Source organism: Geotrypetes seraphini, chromosome 5, assembly GCF_902459505.1.
Source record: "Geotrypetes seraphini chromosome 5, aGeoSer1.1, whole genome shotgun sequence".
Classification (NCBI taxonomy): domain Eukaryota; kingdom Metazoa; phylum Chordata; class Amphibia; order Gymnophiona; family Dermophiidae; genus Geotrypetes; species Geotrypetes seraphini.
The window spans coordinates 152,372,664-152,393,519 of record NC_047088.1 but is presented as its reverse complement, the minus strand read 5'-3'; the positions used below and the strand labels follow the sequence as shown (position 1 = coordinate 152,393,519).

General features: G+C 45.1%; 1 protein-coding gene across 1 annotated transcript in view; it reads left to right on the top strand.

The window, feature by feature from the left end:
• Positions 1-3,471: 3,471 nt before the first annotated feature.
• CDK15 (cyclin dependent kinase 15) overlaps positions 3,472-20,856 on the top strand; it is a 158,819-nt gene continuing 141,434 nt past the window's right edge. Inside the window, exons 1-3 of the mRNA XM_033945924.1 lie at positions 3,472-3,555; positions 4,515-4,664; positions 5,363-5,460. Of these exons, the coding sequence (XP_033801815.1) occupies positions 4,545-4,664; positions 5,363-5,460 (218 nt within the window). The 5' untranslated portion in view covers positions 3,472-3,555; positions 4,515-4,544. The remainder of the gene's footprint in view (positions 3,556-4,514; positions 4,665-5,362; positions 5,461-20,856) is intronic.

Sequence of the window (20,856 nt, the reverse complement as noted above, 5' to 3'; positions counted from 1 at the left end):
AGGTAATAGAAATGGGGGTCTGCATTACCATAGGATATTGGCAAGGCAATCTGTCTTCTGGAACCTCACATTGTCTAAGTTGCAGCTTGAATGTTATGATGACTGCTGCTGAGAAAGAGCAGTTGTTTAGCTAATATGTGTGATAGCACATGAACAAACAAAGTGTGGGTAGAGTTGCTTCTCAAACTGTGCTTTAGAAATACGCTTAATTACAAAGAAATCTGAAGATGAGTGAAAAGTATAGAGAAGGAAGAAACACTGAATAAAAGGAAGAGAAATGAGCAAAACTAATAGCAGATGAGCAATATCTCTAAAGGTCTTCTGCACCATTCTACTTTTGTGACTTATTTTTTGCATTCATTTCCTCTATAGGTCTGAAACCAAAGCACACAGGCTATGAAGAGGTAAGGTGATATCTTAATGCTTAAATATAAAAATGCTCAAATAATTGCAGATGTATTAAAATAACCCAATGTTGTTTATGACGTTGTCTATGTAATATACACCATCAATCCACAACGGCATATAATAAACTTCAAAGTGCCTAATTTCTAAGAGATCTTTTTTTCAGATAATACCTTTCTAAATACCTTTATGGTCTTCAGTTCCAGCCAACCACCAGCCAAATTATTTGAAAGCTTGCTTCTCTTTCTGGCTTTTATTCATCATCAGACCTTAGTTTTTTTTAAAGTGCTTGTGCTCTATATTCTATGTTTTGTGCAAATCGATAAACTTTTCTTATACAACTTTAAAACTTTGGTACTTAGCTTTAGCTATTTCTTCATTCTTTTTTTAAACCTCGGGAAGGACCTTAAGGTTCAACCAGTTTCGCCAAAAAGGCTTTTTCAAGAACGGGTTCCCTGCAAATAAGAGGCAAGAGTTGGTAAATGCATCAGTTTCATTGTTCTAAAACTTTAAACTAATCCCTAAATATCTTAGCAGTTCTAGTTTTAGAAGTAAAATTACCCTTTTGTTTTTCTCCACAGCATCTCGACGTGTATTCTTCTATGTAAAGAGGGCCGCGGCATTTTTTGGTTCTGTTTAAATCAGGTGACTCATTAACTACCTCACTGATGACATCAGTTCAGTGGGAGGAGCCTAAACTAGTGTCATCCATTCTATTTCTAAATTTAATCCTCCTGGATGCACCGTATTCAGAGTGTATATCCAGCGTTGTTCTTTGAAATTTAATCTGTTCTCAATGTAACCACCCTCCCACCCTTCTTTTATACAATATATGACCCTCCATCTTAAATCATCTATGGTTGGACACTTGTACGATGAAAATGGCTGGATTCCATACAACATTCTCTGCGAACGGTATTGCCTGACTCCTAGTTGTTACTACCAATGGCTTCAACTCAAACATTCACTGCAGGCACTTCTGCAGACTAAACCTCTGGTCAATAAAATCCAGATATCATCAACTTATGCTTTCCTATAGCATTCAAGAAACGGGAAGCATCTCAATGGTATAAACTTCTTAGGCACAAAAGAACTTTGCGGACCACTACGATAGAACATTGTTGGCTCACTGAGCTATATGTTGAACTCACAGAGGATCGTTAGCGAGCTCTTTGGTCATGCACATCTAAATTATGCTGCTCAGCAACATATCTGCAAACCTCGTTCTTTTTGCTTCATAGAGCTTACTGGACACCCAGCCGCTTAACCAAACTCAATTCTGCACTATCGGACAAATGTTGGTCATGTGGCAATCCAGGGGGTTCACTACGGCACATGCTATATGATTGCCCCTTACTGTGCGATTACTGGAAAAAGATATGGACTGACATCTGCTCAATACTACAGATAAATTTCCCTCTCTCCTTTAATGTACTCATTGTAGACTGTCATGACAACGATCTAGACATATCAGAAGATGGCAATAACTTATAGCCATTAAAATCATTCTATCCAATTGGAAGAACTTAGATGTTCCAACATATGGTACCTGGTGGAATACAGTTTGCCTCGTGGCCAAATACGAACAAATTGCAGCTGAAAGGTCAAATGCTCTGTGGAGATTTAAAAACTTATGGGCTCCCTTACTGGATCATACTGTGTTTCCTTATAATTCAATGGACTGATCGCTATCCTTGAGTCATTTCCATGTTTCATATAAATCATACCTTACTTGTGTGCACCGCTCTTACAATATTACCATATCAATATTTATTCTTCTCTCTTATGGTATCCATGTAGATCTGCCACTATCTGTTATTGAAACGGTATGTTGTCTTTTTTAATCAATTTTCATCCATGCATATTGCATACCGTTGGACTGTCAGGTTTTTTTTTCCCTTTTAGTTTACTTTGCTTTGTAGGCTTCCACTTTCCTGGTCCTCTCTTAGATTTTTGCTCCTACCTTCTTTACTTGAGTTTGTTATTACTTCACATTTGATGCTCATTTGAGTATAATGGCCTTGCAATAGTATTGTTTGTATCACCATGTTGATGTTATGATGACTCTCATAATTGTGTTTTATTACTGAGTGTCTCATGTTTATGATTTTTGCTTTTGTAAACTATAATAAAAACTTGATTGAACTTAAAAAAAACAAAACAAAACCAATTGCAATACCAACAAGGTTGTCAAGTCTTTCGGACAACACTTTGGAAAAACTGACCACTGCACCAATGATTTTATGGTGAGAATACTAAAAGTAAATTGTAAGACAATCCAAGAATGTAAGACCTTTGAAATTAAAATGATGAAATAGTTTGATACCTCTTGCAAAAAATCAAAAAGGTAATTTTGCCAGCAAAATACTACCAATAAGCACACATTCACTTGGCAAATATTCAAGTTACACAGCGCTGTACTGAGCAACTGGACTCCCAAATTAATTAACCAAACGAACCTCAGACAAATAAGCAGGACATTTTTTTTGAAGGGGAATGAATGAAATGATATTGTAGGACTGGGTAAAGAAAATCTTAAATGTAAAAAACTGGCCAACAAGGAGCAGGAGGTGTGACATTGGTTAGTATCTTTCCTAGGGTTACCATTTGGCTCCAGAAAAAGGAGGACAGATTGAGACATCCGGGTTTTACTTCAATTGCTTTCAATGCATGTCTCAATCTGTCCTCCTTACTTCCATTGCTTTCAAAGGAAGTAAAACCTGGATGTCTCAATCAGTCCTCCTTTTTCTGGAGCCATATGATAACCCTAGTCCTGCTTCAGCCTAATTTTAATGAGGCTTTAAATGATTCTTATGCTGATAGTCATAAAGACAGCTGGGCTTTTCAGAAGATGGTATTTGTTGCATATATGTGTGGGGTGGGAGAGAGATGGTAATGCTGAAATCATAAGACAGCTTGTAGGGGCCTCATGTGAGTCATATGAATACTCCAGTGTTATTGATATTTGAGGGAGGACTGAGCCAGACACAAGCTGAAGCATTTTACAAGGATGTTTCATAAGCTACAGAGAACATGGGTGACATTCTGTGTGTTAGTGCTTGCAAGCCGTGGCAAAGCTGCTGCCATTCTGAGAAGGGGGGCCTAGAGTGCAATCAGCGGATCCAGCCTATAGAAGAGTCTGTGATAGAGGTATGTGATGTAATAGCATCTCAACAGTAGCTGGACATAGTTCCAAGTCATATCAAAAGTCTGACTATCACAAAAAAAAAACAACAACCAAAACCTCTCAAAGCTTTCTTAGAGAACAGTGTACCCAGGTCAGGACTTTCTTGAGAGAAGGAAAATTCAGCTCATCCATGTTTGGACTGTTTTTCTTTCTTTACAGAAAGGGAAGGCAAATAGTCACTTGTCCAGTGAAGAGATAGGTTTTATTATGTTCACTGAATGCCCACTAAAATATTCATGTATCAATACCAAGCCTTAAGGAGTTACTGAATGATTGTGGTCTACAGGATTGTCTCCCATTACTTAGAGTGAGTCCCATATGTGTGATGGGGGCTATTCAGTAATAACGTGTGATGTGCAATGTGGGTTGATAATCAGACTTCATTGTGTGTGCATAAGAAAAACAGCACACATTTGACTTGTGGAACTATAAAAAGGCAACATTGAGCTTAAGGCAAGGCCTGGAACTTGCAGCAGCAGGAAGCACAAATTGTATCTTAATGCCCATGACTTTTACTCGGCCACAAAGTGTAAAATTCTGTCATCCGTAGTGGGTCATCTAACTCATCCTTCATGTGGGCGGGGGAGGAGGTCAGGCAAGCTTTTTTCCAAGCAGTTTGTCCTTGCTGAAACCTGATGAATTCAATCATAAAGTCAGGTAAGCTCGAAGGCAGGGGGAACTGTCAATTTGTGAGGGTCCTCACATACGTATTTACATAGAACTGTTTACTTTTAATAATGATATAGAAAAGTAAGTTGTAACAATTCATTTTACAGTAATATTCTTAACAAAAAATATATATACTCAACAAATTATGTATGGTGTCTATTGCTTCATTAAAGATGATGGAATAAGATAATAGGGAAAAAATGAAAAGAAAGAAATTGATATTTTTTACTTTGTTTTGAATGTTGCTTTTTAGCTGACAAACCTGGATACAGCACCATGGCCCATGAACTCGCTGCAGCCCCAGTGGTATCACACGCTCCAGGTACGAAGAATCCGGGCTCAGAGGGCACGAAGCAACAGTGATCCTTTACAGGGGAAGGAGTGTGCACAGGGATTTCAGTGGGTAAGCTGAAGTAAACACTGTAATTTAATCTGATTGACCATGAGTTCAGTTAGAACATAAGAAGATACTGGGTCAGACCAATGGTCCATCAAGCCCAGTAGTCTGTTCTCACGGTGGCCAATCCAGGTCCCTAGTACCTGGCCAAAACCTAAAGAGTAGCAACATTCCATGCTACTGATCCAGGGCAAGCAGAGGCTTCCCCCATGTCTTAATAACAGACTATGGACTTTTCCTCCAGGAATTTGTCCAACCCTTTCTTAAAACCAGATACACTTTAAGAACATAAGAACTGTCGCTGCTGGGCCAGACCAGTGGTCCATCATGCCCAGCAGTCCGCTCATGCGGCGGCTCTCTGGTCAAAGACCAGCACCCTAACTGACACTAGCCCTACCAGCATACGTCCTTGTTCAGCAGGAACTTGTCTAACTTTGTCTTTAATCCCTGGAGGGTGTGTTCCCCTATGACAGACTCCGGAAGAGTGTTCCAGTTTTCTACCACTCTCATAATTCCCTTTTCTGCTTTTACTGAACCTCTGGCAACATGTTCCAGAATTTAACTATTCTCTGAGTGATAAAATATTTCCTCCTTTTGGAGACATACTCAGCAGGGTGTGTAAATGTACATCCATGTCATATTTCCTGTGCTTTCGGAGCTGGATTTTGACTGTTTTGTAAATAAACACCTTTTCCCTGTCACAGCAAAAGAAGAGCCTACCATTTGGGACAGCCTCATCCTACCTGAATCTGGAGAAACTGGGTGAAGGTTCTTATGCAACCGTTTACAAAGGTATTAGCAGGTGAGTGATCCTAAACAGAGATGTACGTAAGAATTTCCTAACTCAAGAGAAGCAGCAAAAATAGTAAAGGAAATTATCTCAAAGCATTCATTGTACTCTGTATAGACTTTGACAAGTAAGATGGTATTCTTAAACATCCTTCACAGAAGTTAGGAGAGTATGAAGGCGTTCTTTCTTCAAAGGAGTCCAAGGCAATGAGAAAGAATATAGCAAGACTAACCTGAAGATTGGGGGTTTAGTATACTAGATTGCAGTTTATAGATGGTAGTTTCTCCAGGCTGGCAAGAGTATGAAGGCGTTCTTTCTTCAAAGGAGTCCAAGGCAATGAGAAAGAATATAGCAAGACTAACCTGAAGATTGGGGGTTTAGTATACTAGATTGCAGTTTATAGATGGTAGTTTCTCCAGGCTGGCAAGCTTAAACAAGGAACAATGAATAAGGAATTCTTAGAAAACCAGGAGAGCCCAGACAAGGAGCTAGAAAAGCTAGTAAGCCAGAGGGAAAATAACCACCTGTCCTTCTGTTGGGGAGAGGTAAAAGAATACTAAAATGCAGAAAGGGACCTTTCACCCAGGTGCATCCCTGCTGGACACTCCAGAGGACTTGATACTGTGTGAAGGGAACCTGCTACCCAGGTGCCTCCTTTCTCACAATAGAGTTTTGCCTATTTTGGTAGAACAGTTAGCTGGTGAAGAACAGAAGCATTTAAGAGTTACGGGGTGTGTGTGTACGGTTAAGAGAAACCCCTCCCATTACTGTGTGTGTCCTTACTATTCCACTGAGTGGGTCGAAGAATTTTTGAATCCAGGGAGGTTATATTTTGTTCAAAAATTTCTTACAGAGAAAAATTCAGTCTAGTACAGTGGTTCTCAACCAGCGTGTTGGGACACACTTGTATGCCACCAAAAATGTGACAGACAGCAAGCCTTTGCTTTCCTTAACAAGCATGTGTGTCTGCAAGCTGGAAAGAGCAGGGCAGGGAATCAGGTACTTGGCAGCCACATAACTAGTCCTTTCTGCTTCACCATTATCGACAATGCTCACTGCCACTAGTCCCAAGGGGAAGTATGGCAAGTCTACTTTTCCCTACCCAGCAGTCCCTAACCCTAACCCTAACCCTAACCCTTTCTTTCCATCATTTTCAGCAATAACGAATGATATTTAAGGATTTTTTTTTCTGTTCAGCCATGAATATCATCTTTCAGATATGTTACAATGGAAGAAAGGTTGAGAGCTACTGGTCTAGTATAGGGTTGGGTTACTTCAGGATGGTTTATAAGGTTGTTCATAAGAATATAAGAGTTGCTGTATTGGAACAGACCAAAGGTCCATCAAGCCTAGTATCCTGTTTCCAACAGTAGTCAACCCAGGTAACAAATATCTGGCAAGATCCCAAAGAATAAAACAGATCTTATGCTGCTTATCCTAGGAATAAGCACTCGATTTCCCCAACTCCATCTTAATAATGGCTTATGGACTTTTGTTTTAGAAAATGACCCAAACCTTTTAAAATCCTGCTAAGCTAACTGCGTTCATTATATTGCCTGGCAACGAATTCCAGAGTTTAATTACATGCTGAATGAAGAAATATTTTCTCTGGTTTGTTTTAAATCTAAAAGAGTAAACAAGTGATTCACATCTACCCGTTCCGCTCCACTCAGTATTTTACAGACCTCCATCATATCTTCCCTGAGCCATCTCTTCTCCAGATTGAAGAACCCTAGCCATGTTATCCTTTTCTCATCGGAAAGTTGTCCCATCCCATTTATCATTTTCATCATCCTTCTCTGTACCTTTTCTAATTCCGCATTTTGGAAAGCAGCCATGGGGGAACAGGAGTGAGGGGGCTGCGCTTCTGCCCCCGAGGACCCCCCCCATTGGACCACTAGATACTTAGGTAGGCTCGAGGGGGTCTACATACACATGGGGGAGTGAGGTGCCTGGCAGGAGAGGAGAGCTTTGGTAGGATGGGAGAGAAGTATACCCTAGAGGAAAGGAGGGACAGGGGAGATATGATTCAGACGTTCAAATACTTGAAAGGTATTAAAGTAGAACAAAATCTTTTCCAGAGAAAGGAAAATGGTAAAACCAGAAGATATAATTTGAGGTTGAGGGGTGGCAGACTTAGGAGCAATGTAAAGAAATTCTTCTTTTTTATGGAGAAGGGTGGTGGATGCATGGAATGTGCTCCCAAGAGAGGTGGTGGAGAGGAAAACGGTGATAGAGTTTTTAAAAAAGCGTGGGATGAACACAGAGGATCTAGAATTAAAAAATAATAGTACATAGTGAAGAACTAAGGCCAGTACTGGGCAGACTTGCTCTCTCATTGGCCGCTGTCTTTCTTTCTGTCTCTCTCTCTCTCTTTGGCCATTGTCTGTCTGTCTTTCTTTCTTTCTGTGTCTCTCCTTGACCACTGTCTGTGTGTCTTTCCCTCTCATTGGCCGCTGTCTTTCTGTGTGTCTCACTCTGTCGCTCTCTGTGTGTGTCTGTCTTTCTGTCTCTTTCTCTCTCTCTCTCCTTGCTTCTGTCTGCCTGTCTTTCTGTCTCTCCCTCTCTCCTTGGCCGCTGTCTGTCTTTCTGTCTCTTTCTCTCTTTCTCGTTGGCAGCTATGTGTCTGTCTGTCTCTTTCTTTCTCTCTCTCTCTCCTTGGCCACTCTCTGTATATGTTTCTGTCTCTTTCTCCTTGGCCGCTGTCTGTGTGCCTTTCTGTCTCTTTCTCTCTCTCATTGGCCGCTGTGTGTCTGTCTTTCTGTCTCTTTCTCTCTTTGGCCGCTGTCTGTGTATGTTTCTGCCTCTTTCTTGCTCTTTCTCCTTGGCCACTGTTTATGTGCCTTTCTGTCTCTTTCTCTCTCTCTCATTGGCCACTGTCTGTCTCTCTATCTCCTTGGCCACTGTCTGTGTGTCTGTCTTTCTATCTCTTTCTCTCCTTGGCTGCTGTCTGTGTATGTTTCTGTCTTTTTCTCTCTCTTTCTCCTTGGCCACTGTTTATGTGCCTTTCTGTCTCTTTCTCTCTCTCTCATTGGCCACTGTCTGTTTCTCTATCTCCTTGGCCACTGTCTGTGTGTCTATCTGTCTTTCTATCTCTTTCTCTCCTTGGCTGCTGTCTGTGTATGTTTCTGTCTCTTTCTCTCTCTTTCTCCTTGGCCGCTGTCTGTGTGCCTTTCTGTCTCTTTCTCTCTCTCATTGGCCGCTGTGTGTCTGTCTTTCTTTCTCTCTCTCTCTCCTTGTCCACTCTCTGTGTATGTTTCTGTCTTTTTCTCTCTCTTTCTCCTTGGCCGCTGTTTATGTGCCTTTCTGTCTCTTTCTCTCTCTCTCATTGGCCGCTGTGTGTCTGTCTTTCTGTGTTTGTATATGGCCGTTTGGTTGAGGGTGGGCTGGGGAGGGCGTCAATGGCTGGCATGGTATAGATGGACTGGCATGAGCTTTGACGGAGACTTCAGTAGTTGGAACCTAAGCATAGTACCGGGCAGAGCTTTGGATTCTTGCCCAGAAATAGAAAAGAAGAAAGAAAAAAAAAATTTTAGATTGAATAATTTGGGCAGATTGGATGGACCATTTGGGTTTTTATCTGCAGCCATCTACTATGTTACTAAGTTGGAGGGCTGTGAGCTGGGGGTGGGGGTGGAATTTTAAAACAAACCCCCTCCCCCAAAAAAAAACCCCCCACAAAACTTATGCAGCTGGCCTAATATTCAGCTGAATATTGGCTGGGCCCACACAAGATCCAGGCGGCCAGGTTATCCTAAATTATCTACTAATATTCAGTGCTGATGTCCAAACATGGTCCTGCATTGAATATCAGTGGATAATTCAGCTGGTGACAGTAATCATTTAAAAAAACACTGACTGCCATCGGCTGAATATGGGGGGGGGGGGGGAACCATCTTTTTCTATAGGGAGATCAACCTCTCTTGAGATACTTTGCATATCTGAAAATCAATGATGCTCATGTATAATGCAATGGGACTTCTGTGATTCAGAACTGGGATGGCCACAAATACTTTATTAGATGGTAATTATCATTCAGTTCCCTCCATGCAGCCTCTGTTTCCGCTTCCCATGGCCAAGTTGTATTTATATGGTGGGCAACCCAATAGTTGTCGACATTGTTCTGCTTCACACTTGTTAATTCAAACCCTTAGATTTCACCAGTTTAGTGCAATGTTAAAATAGGTTATCTTTTCAATGCAGGATATGTGAGTGACTGAATGTGCTACTGCAACAAGTCTCCTTTCCAGGGTAGGATTAATCCATTCATGATAAGCCTGGCCTAGACAAAAAGCACATTGGGCCCTTAACATAACATAAATACATTTTAAAACTCATACTAACTGAACCCCATATGGTTCTGTCTGCAGAGGAAAACTTGCAAAGAAGGAAACAGCAGGTTAAAAATGTTGCTTTTCAGTTCCTCCTGCTCAGAGAGTGGGGAAAAAAGATTGACATTTGATATATTGCATTTTTTTTTAACTTGAATGTGATTAGTCAGTGACTTAAGGGTAACCATTTAAAGCTTAACATGTCAAAGACTCAAATTTGATACTTATCTGACTATCCTTCCACCGATGTTCCACCATTTTTCATAATTCAATATGTAATGATACCAATTGTAAATCAAACGTGAGAGTGAGAGTTATACTTGACTCAGGTTTAACAATGGAACACCAAGAGGTCAAGATAATTGGCTTGGTGAATTCAAAATTGAGGCTTGTGAGACATCTGAGAGATTCTTCTGAATTCATCCAACTTTTGGTTGATCATTCCAAGTGCGATATCCCCTTGTTTTGACTAGGGCTATATAAGCATTATCCTATAATCTGCTCAAAATGCTACTAATAGAGTTCTCAAAACAACATTATGATTAATATAGAGTCTTTTGTGAGACTGTATAGTTCAACTATTATCTTGAACGTGTATATTTCTAAACACCTTCAATACCGCCTCACTTCAAAAGATGTTCATATACAGACCCTCAGAAGTACCACCTAGTACTCAAATGGATTAATTGTACCAGGCTTTATGTACTACTTCCTCACCGGATCTTCTAGCTTATATCAAATTTTTCAAATAAATTATTTTAACCACCCTAAGTGTATATAAATATTTAGATTACTTAGCTTAAGATTGTGGTCTTATTCTCAGGGATTGTACCGCCAACATGCTTCACACAAAGGGGTTTTTTCAAGGTTCATATCCCTAAAAATATAAAAAAAATTACATATACCTTTAATTATAGTGTTCTCACCTTAATAGCCCTCAAGCAATAAAAAACACATCTTTTTAACCCTTTCAGGACCAAGGGACCTATTTGTCCCATAACTTTAAAATCCTATCAATTTTAATTGGGATAGTCTACCGTTCTAAATTTGATATGTACGGATTCCATAGGATACTGCCTTTATGTAAACAAACTGGTTCCGACATTCATTCATTAGCGTCGTTGCCAGATTGACGAGAAGATTCACTTGCCACACTGTCCATAAGCCAGAAGTGTGATTTTTTTAAATAAAAATAATGATATTTCACAAAAAAAATCCATTTTTTGGCATCTGCAAGCCCTTTTTATCATAAAAATGTCGTCAAAACCACAAAAATTGGCCTACGATCCTTATGGTCCTGAAAGGGTTAAAAGGTGACTATATTATATAGATAGTGTCATTACTCTACCTCATCCATATACCTTTGTTAAGCTTACCGCTGCTACAACCGACCACTGAAATCTATTTCAAAATGGCCGCGGCATCTTTCTTTAAATAACCCTCCCCGAACAGCTGACGGTGACGACGTCATAAGGACAACACCACTGCCGAAACGGCGGGGGGGGGTAGGGGGGATTTTATTTAAACAGGTATAATAACCAAGAATTTATGCTCCTTAGTTTAACTACCTCGGTTTTTAACCCCCCGATAGAAAATCCTCATATCAATGATATGTGTTTCAAGTTTATTTTTTTTAAATTAAATATCATGTTTATTAAGACAAGAAACGCATGGACAGCCACTTACATCAATGATACAGCGTAGAGGCAAAACAGAAGTATAAGAAAACATTGCAATGTACCTGGGGAATTGTGCCACAGATCATCAGGTCAATACGCCCACCCAGACAAACATAATATAAGCGGGTCATAAGCGTAAACAGGAACATAAGAATACACAGGTGATGTAGTATGAAAATGAAAATGATGCCCAACACCCCGGCTAATATCAATCAGCTAGCTATAAGGGATAACAGTGAACCGTCCAGCATCCCTCGCTCAAAATTTCTAATTAGAGAAACTGCAACATCAACAAGGATCCCCAAACGATCCACCACAGTCGCACATCATGCATACCCCAGTCAAATCACACACACCTCCAAACACACTTCAAACAGCCCATCAGACACACACTTATACGTCTTTATTGTGTTCTTGTTGACTTGAGTCACCTGAGCAAGAAAGGAATGGTACTCAATTATGCAAGACTGAAATATACAATTATTCAAATTTGTGACCTGCTTCACCTGCTTCACCCTACCCGAGAGAGGAATACAGGATGTAAACATGAAAATACAGGGTTATGAAATACAGAGTCATGGTATACAGAGTCAGGATATACAGAGTCATGGGAGACGTGCACGAACACATACAATACAATGCAGGGGCCCTCTCCACTGAGTGGCTAAGCAATCCGAGCTAGAGATTTCCTCCAAAGGGAGCAATAGTGTTTCCAATGGGGCTGGGGACGGGACGCATAAGTGTCCAATTCAAACCGTGCTTGGAGTTGCATCCTCGCTGTCCACATACAATAGGTCGGAACCTCTTCAGAAGCCCAAAACTTCAAGGAGCGCGTGGAGGATGTATTTGTGGGCTGAAGGCTCCAGTCCTTGTTGGTTGAAATCCGTGATATCTCCCAGTAACAGGGCGGGTGGATTCCAGGGTACGGCATGCTGAAAGACAGCCTCCAAGTGAAGCTGTACCTGATTCCAAAAGTGCAGTTTGGGGCAAGTGAAAAATGAATGAACATAGTCACCCTTGTGGGATGTACATTTAGTGCATGTGTCAGTACCCCACAAGCCCATGTGATAGCCTCTAGCTCTAGTGATGTAGGACCTATGTAATATTTTGTATTGTGTTTCCTGCAGACCTACGGCCTTCACATGCAGGTATAGGGTTTGAAATAAGTGCGTAAGGTCGTCTATAGACACCTGCATGCCAAGCTCTGTGGACCACTTACCCCTCAAAATATGTAGACAACCTTCTCCGAAATGATCTCTCCCCGCCTTATACCATGTAGAAATCTTGTTAGAGGCAGTAGGGGTGGCAAGAAAAACCAAGTCCAAAGGGCCACTTCTCCAGTTATCCCCATGCACACGTGCCCAGGAGTGAAAATAATGGTGAATTTGCAAATAAGTGTACATGTATGCGGGGGGGGGGGTAGGTGCCATGCCATCCGCATTTGTGCAAAGGAAGGGAATTCCCCCCACCTAAGGCCAAAACATCCCCCACAGTCGTGGTGCGGGCGGTGTGATCCCCCAGACCCGCCAGGCCCCCCACTCCGGATGCAAAGTTAGGATTCCAGAGAAGAGAGAGAAATGGGGATACAGTAGGCGATCTATTCTGAAGAGTTCGCCACCAGCGCCACGCCCGCCTAAATGGAAGGAGGAAAGGTAAGATAGTGGAGCGGGGCTGCGCACCCCCTCTCCCCGTTCCATGAAGGAAGGAGGAGAAGGACCAGGGCAAGCAGCAGTCCTCTAGTAAGGAGTCAGGTGAATAGCGGCGCGATGAAACTAGTTGCTCATGAATCCAGCGAAGGAGCGCGGCTACATTATATTTACGGAGGGAGGGCAAGCCCAGGCCCCCACGATCTCGATTCTGAGTCAGTTTAGTGGAGTTAATACGTGCTTTCCTCCCCCTCCACACAAAGGAGCAAATGATTGACTGATAGGCGCTCTCGTCTGCACGGGTAACCCAGACAGGTATAGTTTGTAGTGGGTAGAGTAATTTCGGGAACATCACCATTTTAACCAAGGCCACACGCCCCAAAAGCGAAAGAGGCAGTGAATGCCATTTAAGACATAAAGTTTTGATCCGTCCAATAGTAGCAGATATGTTAGCTTCGTACAACTTGTGCGGATCTCTATAAAGCATAATACCTAAATACTTCAGCTTTCCCGGGGCAATACCTACACCAAGAATCCTACACCAGGGCTCCGTCTGTGAGCCCCCTAACAAGAGAGCCTCCGTATTCTCAAAATTAATTTTTAAACCAGAGAAGACTCCGTACGCACAAATGAGGGACATCAGGGCGGGCATTGTCCGGTCAGCATTGTTAACATATAAGAGCATGTCATCCGCGAACATACTGATGCGAAATTCGTTGGAGCCCACCCTTAGACCCTCCAACTCTACATCTTGGCAAATACGAGCCGCCAGAGGTTCAAGCGAGAGAAGGAAGAGGAGGGGCGAAAGCGGGCAGCCCTGACGTGTGCTCCGTCCCAGAGGAAATGGGTGAGAGAGTCCACCATTCACCAGGAGTTGGGACGTGGGGCGATGGTACAGAGCTGACAACCAGCCGATGAAGTCCCCCTTGATCCCGAATCTGCCAAGCGTCCGAAAGAGATGGGGCCAAGAGACCATATCGAACGCTTTTTCTACATCCAAGCTAGTGATAAGCGCCTTGTCGGAGGTGGCACGAGGGTGTTGTAACACTGCAAGGACCCGCAGGAGATTCATGGATGCGTGCCTGCCAGGCACAAAACCAACTTGGTCTTCATGGATGAGCGCGGGTAAGAATTTATTGAGACGCAACGCTAAGATGCTAGCCAAAAGTTTTACATCCTGGTTAAGAAGAGAAATGGGGCGGTAAGACCCCAAAGCATCAAGTGGGCGCCCGGGCTTAGGGAGAAAAATAACGTGTGCCCTGTTATGTGAGTCTCCGGGAGGAGTGACACCTTGGAGTTCCATAAAGTATTGTGGTAGAGAAGCTAGTGCCGGGGGGTCCAATAACTTATAGAATTCGGGGCTGAAGCCATCTGGGCCCGGAGTTTTGGCCAGCTTGAACTTTTTAATAGCAGTCTGCAGTTCTTCTCCTAGAATAGGACCATTAAGGGCATGGCATTGATTGTCCGTCAAAGTAGGTAGACAGAGGCCCTGAAAGAAACGATCACTAGCAGTTTTGTCATAAGGTTGCGCGGTGTATAGGTCAGTGTAGAATTGCACGAATTGGTCCGTGACGGCCGAGTGAGTAACATGCGTAACGTCTCGTTTATCTTTAATAGAAGTAATGATATGACGGGTTTTGTGTGGGCGCACCAAGTTAGCTAGCAATCTCCCCGTTTTATCCCCCCAGCGGTAAAGTTTGTATTTGTAACAGTAGATATTACGGTTAGCCCTTTGATCTAACAGGAGGTTAATTCTTTGCTTGACGTCACTCATGGCCTGTTTGGATACGTCGTCCAGACGAGAGATATGAAGAGAGCGAAGACTGGCAAGGTCCCGCGACAGAGCCAAGAGTTCCCCGTCCCGCTTTTTGTTCAGGGACGCCGTGTAGGCCAGTATGTGACCTCGTATGACCGCTTTAGCCGCCTCCCAGTAGACAATGGGGTCCACATCTGTTGGTGAATTAGTATTATGGAACTCCTCCCACCGTTTTTGAAAGAGTTCTCGAAACTCCGCATCCTTGTAAAGGAATGGGGACATCCGGCAAATACGCCCCTCGGCCTGAGACCCGAAATGTAAGTCAAGGCTGAGCAGAGCATGATCAGATACAAGAGGTGGTAAGAGGTTCGAGGCCGATAGGTTCGGAAATAGAGAGGCTGAGATTAGAAAATAGTCAATGCGCGAATGAGACATGTGAGGGTGAGAGTAGAAAGAGAAATCAAGTTCAGTGGGGTGTAACGTGCGCCAAGCGTCCAGCAATCCCAGCTCTTTAATAAGGAAGTTTACTCCCCTAGTGAAGTGGCCCCTTGGCACCGGCCTGGCCGGCCTACGATCCCACTGGGGGGTTTGCCACAAAATTAAATCGCCTCCCATGATGACCGGTTGAGGCATGAGGGGTGCCAAATGACCCACCACTGAGGTGAAGAAAGCGTGAGAGTAAGTGTTAGGGGCGTAAATATTGCATAAAATTAGAGGTTTGCCCCATAGTTCACCTACCAGAATGAGAAACCTCCCATTGGGGTCATCAATTTGGCTGTGCATTTGAAAGGGTATATTCTTATGTATGAGGATAGCCACTCCGCATTTCCGATTAGTAAATGAGGCCGAGTGTACCTGACCCACCAGCCCCTACGCAGTTTCCCATGTTCCCCAGAGCTCAGATGGGTCTCCTGTAAGACTGCTATGTCAGTGTGTTCACGCTTAAGATATGCTAAGATTTTTGTACGCTTAATGGGTGAATGAATCCCATCTACATTCAGTGATTTAACATGCAATTGTACCATTGAACTTACAGATATGCATATAGTATACAATAAATGACCATAGAACGAGCGGTGGAGGCCGTCCCAGCCAATGCCTCCACTCACTCATGAAATACCGATGTAACTTGCTCAGGCTATAATAGTGACTCAGCTTAGAAAGACCCATACAGTCATCCAGACAACCTACAGACATACCCCACACACAAACCCGATTCATACCCACATACAATCCCCCATTCAAGCTCACCCATCCCCCCTCCCCGTCTCTTCCCTCCCCCAAACCCCAGCATGGAAGGCCATGCTAATACCAGAAAATACAGAAAAGAGGAAACAGGAAACAGCTCCGGGCCATGCCCTCAGAGGATAAGAACAATAACACATAAAAAACTCAGTGAGCATGCTGCGTGCTCTGGTGAAGCACAAGGAGACTCCGAAAAGCAGTATCACCCTTGGGAGGGTTCAAGAGTGCAAGCAGTCCCTCTAAACCCCCAAGTACTACCCAACACTGCAGCACCGAAGCACTGTACATAGATATTTACAGAAGCGGGAATGTATGCTGCAGCGACAGGTCCTCCACATAGCAGAGGGTGGATAGATAGAGAGGTGCCTGCGCTTCGTCGCCCCTATTCATACATACATGTCAGCTCGGCGCAGCAGGCATGGCCTCCCGAGGAAACGGGAGAAATGCTCCGAGTCAGCTGTCCCCCTGAGTGGCTGTGCTTCTCCTCCAGAGGGCAGCTATAGTCTATCATGGATGAGGCGAAAAAGCCGGTAAGCACTGGGTTCGCCGTTGCTCCTGCAGCGGGCTAAGTGCCTAGTTCGGGAGCGTGCCGCAATAGGTGAGGTGTTTGGGCATAGCAATTCCACCACGCTCCCGGCGATGCACTGGGTCCCCAGGAATCTCGAAAGGTATGCGTGCCAGAGTTGAGGATAGATCAGAGTGGCAATCGCTTTTGAAGAGGGGCAGGCAGATCCCGGTTGACGACGCTTGGTCGCCGGCAGGTACTGGGGACACCATGCCAGTGCCGGCGGTGTCGCGGAGCAGTGAAGGGTGTTGGTGAAGACAAGGGCACGTGCTGGGTATAGTGCAGCAGTATCAAATGCCATGACCAGAGAACGCATTGGTGATCTTTTAGGCCATCTCTGGCTCCGCATGCGGAGGCACCGGTAGGTCCTGTATGAATCGCTCCAGATCTCGCGGGGATTCAAAGTAGTGTATCTTATTGTTGTAAGAGACCCGAGCTCTGGCGGGGTAAAGCAAGGAGACCCTTATTTTTCGTTGATATAGAGTATTGCAATGGGGTGCCATGGCTCGACGTCTTGAGGACACCTGGGGGGAAAAGTCTTGGAAGACCAGAATTTTATGTCCCTCATAGACGAAGCCAGCCCCCCACCGAAAACAGGCTAGGATACGTTCCTTCATGGCGAAGTTAAGGAAGCGGGCGAGAACTGGCCGAGGTCGATGTTCTCCCTCATGCTGGGGGCCCACCCGATGGGCGCGTTCAATCAGGACCTTCTCCCCTGTCTCGCTGAGGCCCAACACTCCCGGCAGCCATGATTCCAGGCAGGTCCGTAAGTCGACATCCCGAACAGTGGAGGGCAGCCCTATGAACCGTAAGTTGTTTCTGCGGTTCCGGTTTTCATGATCCTCCAGTCTGTCCAGGCAGGTAGTTTTTGCAGTCTCAAGGACCCTCAGGCGCTCCTCAAAGTTTGCTGCCCGGTCCTCTTGCTGCGCCACCCGGTCCTCCACCCTCTGTAGTCTGCCCGCTTGTGTCTCCAATGTCTCCCTAAAATCCTCCATAAAGGTTTGGATTTTTGCTAGCTTGTCCTCCATAACAAGAGTTAGGGATTTAGTGAGCTCTTGTATGGCCGCTTCTTGAATTGTGAACATGGGGACCTCGTGGCTGTCCGCCATCTTAGAATCCGTCGGCCTCACCTTCCCGCGCGTGTCTCGCTGCGCCCTTGCAGTCATGCCGGGCTCCAAACACTCCCTGAAAGCGCTCCGTACACTCCGAACACCAACAGAGAAATGTCGGTCCGCGGGGCGCCGGGATCTGAAGCGACTGCGGCGTGCAAAAATAAGATTTAACTCGGCATGGCCCGGAGCTGTATGGAGGCACGTCCGCTCAGGTACGCGGCATCACGTGCTCCCCCCGTTTCAAGTTTATTTAAAATATTTGATTTGATCGCAAAATCCAAATCCGATGCGATTTACATTTAGTTAAAAATTAAGTTAATATAGAAAATAAAAAAAACAAGACAATTAATACAGTTTTTATAAAATAATACATTTGAAAAGGGAGGAGAAATAAAAAAAGGAATAAATACAATTCTTAAACAAATAAAAAGGGATAGGTAATGAAACATGAGGTTGGGGAAGGATACCCACTTAATTTTCACTTAACAGTACTTCTGGGCCACTGAAAAATATCCTACTATCGTGAAATTTAAATGAATCAGTTAAAAGCGTCCTTGAAAAGCCAGGTTTTTAGAAGACTTTTAAACTTGCTAAGTACCTTTTCTTCTCTTATATTGATCGGGAGTGAATTCCAGGTTTGCAGGACTGTAACAGAAAAAATCATATCTCTCCTTGAATAAATGAGTTTTAGCGAGGGGACTACTAGTAAAGATTTTTCTTCAGATCTTAAAGATTTTGTAGGAGGGCTATTATGGTGAGAACACTATAATTAATGGTATATGTGATTTTTTAAATATTATTAGGGATATGAGCCTTGAAAAAACCCCTTCGGGTGAAACATGTTGGCAGTACAATCCCTGAGAATAAGATCACAATCTTACGCTAAGTAATCTAAATATTTATACACACTTAGGGCTCCTTTTATCAAGCCACGCTAGCGGGGTTAGTGTGTCGGACATTTCATCACACGCTAACCCCTGCGGCCGACTAAAAAACTAATGCCTGCTCCATGCAGGCGTTAGCGGCTAGCGCGGCGGGTGGTTTAACGTGCAGTATTACACACGTTAAACCCCTACTGCAGCTTGATAAAAGTACCCCTTAGGGTGGTTAACTTAATTTATTTGAAAAATTTGATATAAGCTATAAGATCCGGTGAGGAAGTAGTACATAAAGCCTGGTACAATGAAACCATTTGAGTACTAGGTGGTACTTCTGAGGGTCTGTATATGAACGGCTAGAGTTCTAACAGGAATTTCTCAGTATAAGCATATTACACCTATCCTGAAATCTCTTCATTGGTTTTCAGTTGATCAAACAATTAACCTTCCCCCCCCCCCCTTTTTTTTTTTTTTTTTTATATAAAGCTGCATTAGGCTTTTTGTTATTGCTGGCTGCGGCGCTATTAGCTCTAACGCTCATGGAATTCATATGAGCATCGGAGCTAATACCCTCATGGCCAGTGATAAAAAAGCCTAACGCGGCTTCATAAAAGGAGAGGGGGGTAAATTTAAGGTTCCTTTGTATAGTTTTAAAACTTTGAACAAAGCAATTTCCTCTAGTACCGTATTTTCGCGGATATAACGCGCACCATTGTAAAACGCGCACAGGGGTATAGCGCGCAGAAATCACGATGATATGTACAAAAACTTTTCTATACCGCGCTCAGGCATATAACGCGCATGCTGCCCGACTCTCCTCTGGCCACCCCGACTCTCCTTTCGCTCTCCCCGACTCTCCTCTGGCCACCCCGACTCTCCTTTCGCCCTCCCCGACTCTCCTCTGGTTGCCCCGACTCACCCTGACTTTCGGTGCACTGCCCCGACTCTCCTCTGGTTGCCCCGACTCACCGTTCACCCGCCCTGACTTTCGGTGCACTGCCCCGCCTCTCCGTGCCTGTCCCCCTTGAAGTCCTGTCCCCCCTTGAAGGTCTGCCTGTCCCCCCTTGAAGGTCTGCCTGTCCCCCCTTGAAGTCCTGTCCCCCTTGAAGGTCTGCCTGTCCCCCTTGAAGTCCTGTCCCCATCCTGAAAGCCTGATGCCCCCCCTCGACGTCCGATTCTTCTCCCCCCTCGGCAGGACCACTCGCACCCCCACCCCGAAGGACCGCCGACTCCCCGACAATATCGGGCCAGGAGGGAGCCCAAATCCTCCTGGCCACGGCGACCCCCTAACCCCACCCCGCACTACATTACGGGCAGGAGGGATCCCAGGCCCTCCTGCCCTCGACGCAAACCCCCTCCCCCCAACGACCGCCCCCCCCCCCAAGAACCTCCGCCCGTCCCCCAGCCGACCCGCGACCCCCCTGGCCGACCCCCACGACACCCCCACCCGCCTTCCCCGTACTTTGTGTAGTTGGGCCAGAAGGGAGCCCAAACCCTCCTGGCCACGGCGACCCCCTAACCCCACCCCGCACTACATTACGGGCAGGAGGGATCCCAGGCCCTCCTGCCCTCGACGCAAACCCCCCTCCCTCCAACGACCGCCCCCCCCCCAAGAACCTCCGACCGACCCGCGACCCCCCTGGCCGACCCCCCCACCCCCCTTCCCCGTACCTTTGGAAGTTGGCCGGACAGACGGGAGCCAAACCCGCCTGTCCGGCAGGCAGCCAACGAAGGAATGAGGCCGGATTGGCCCATCCGTCCTAAAGCTCCGCCTACTGGTGGGGCCTAAGGCGCGTGGGCCAATCAGAATAGGCCCTGGAGCCTTAGGTCCCACCTGGGGGCGCGGCCTGAGACACATGGTCGGGTTTGGCCCATGTGCCTCAGGCCGCGCCCCCAGGTGGGACCTAAGGCTCCAGGGCCTATTCTGATTGGCCCACGCGCCTTAGGCCCCACCAGTAGGCGGAGCTTTAGGACGGATGGGCCAATCCGGCCTCATTCCTTCGTTGGCTGCCTGCCGGACAGGCGGGTTTGGCTCCCGTCTGTCCGGCCAACTTCCAAAGGTACGGGGAAGGGGGGTGGGGGGGTCGGCCAGGGGGGTCGCGGGTCGGTCGGAGGTTCTTGGGGGGGGGCGGTCGTTGGAGGGAGGGGGGTTTGTGTCGAGGGCAGGAGGGCCTGGGATCCCTCCTGCCCGTAATG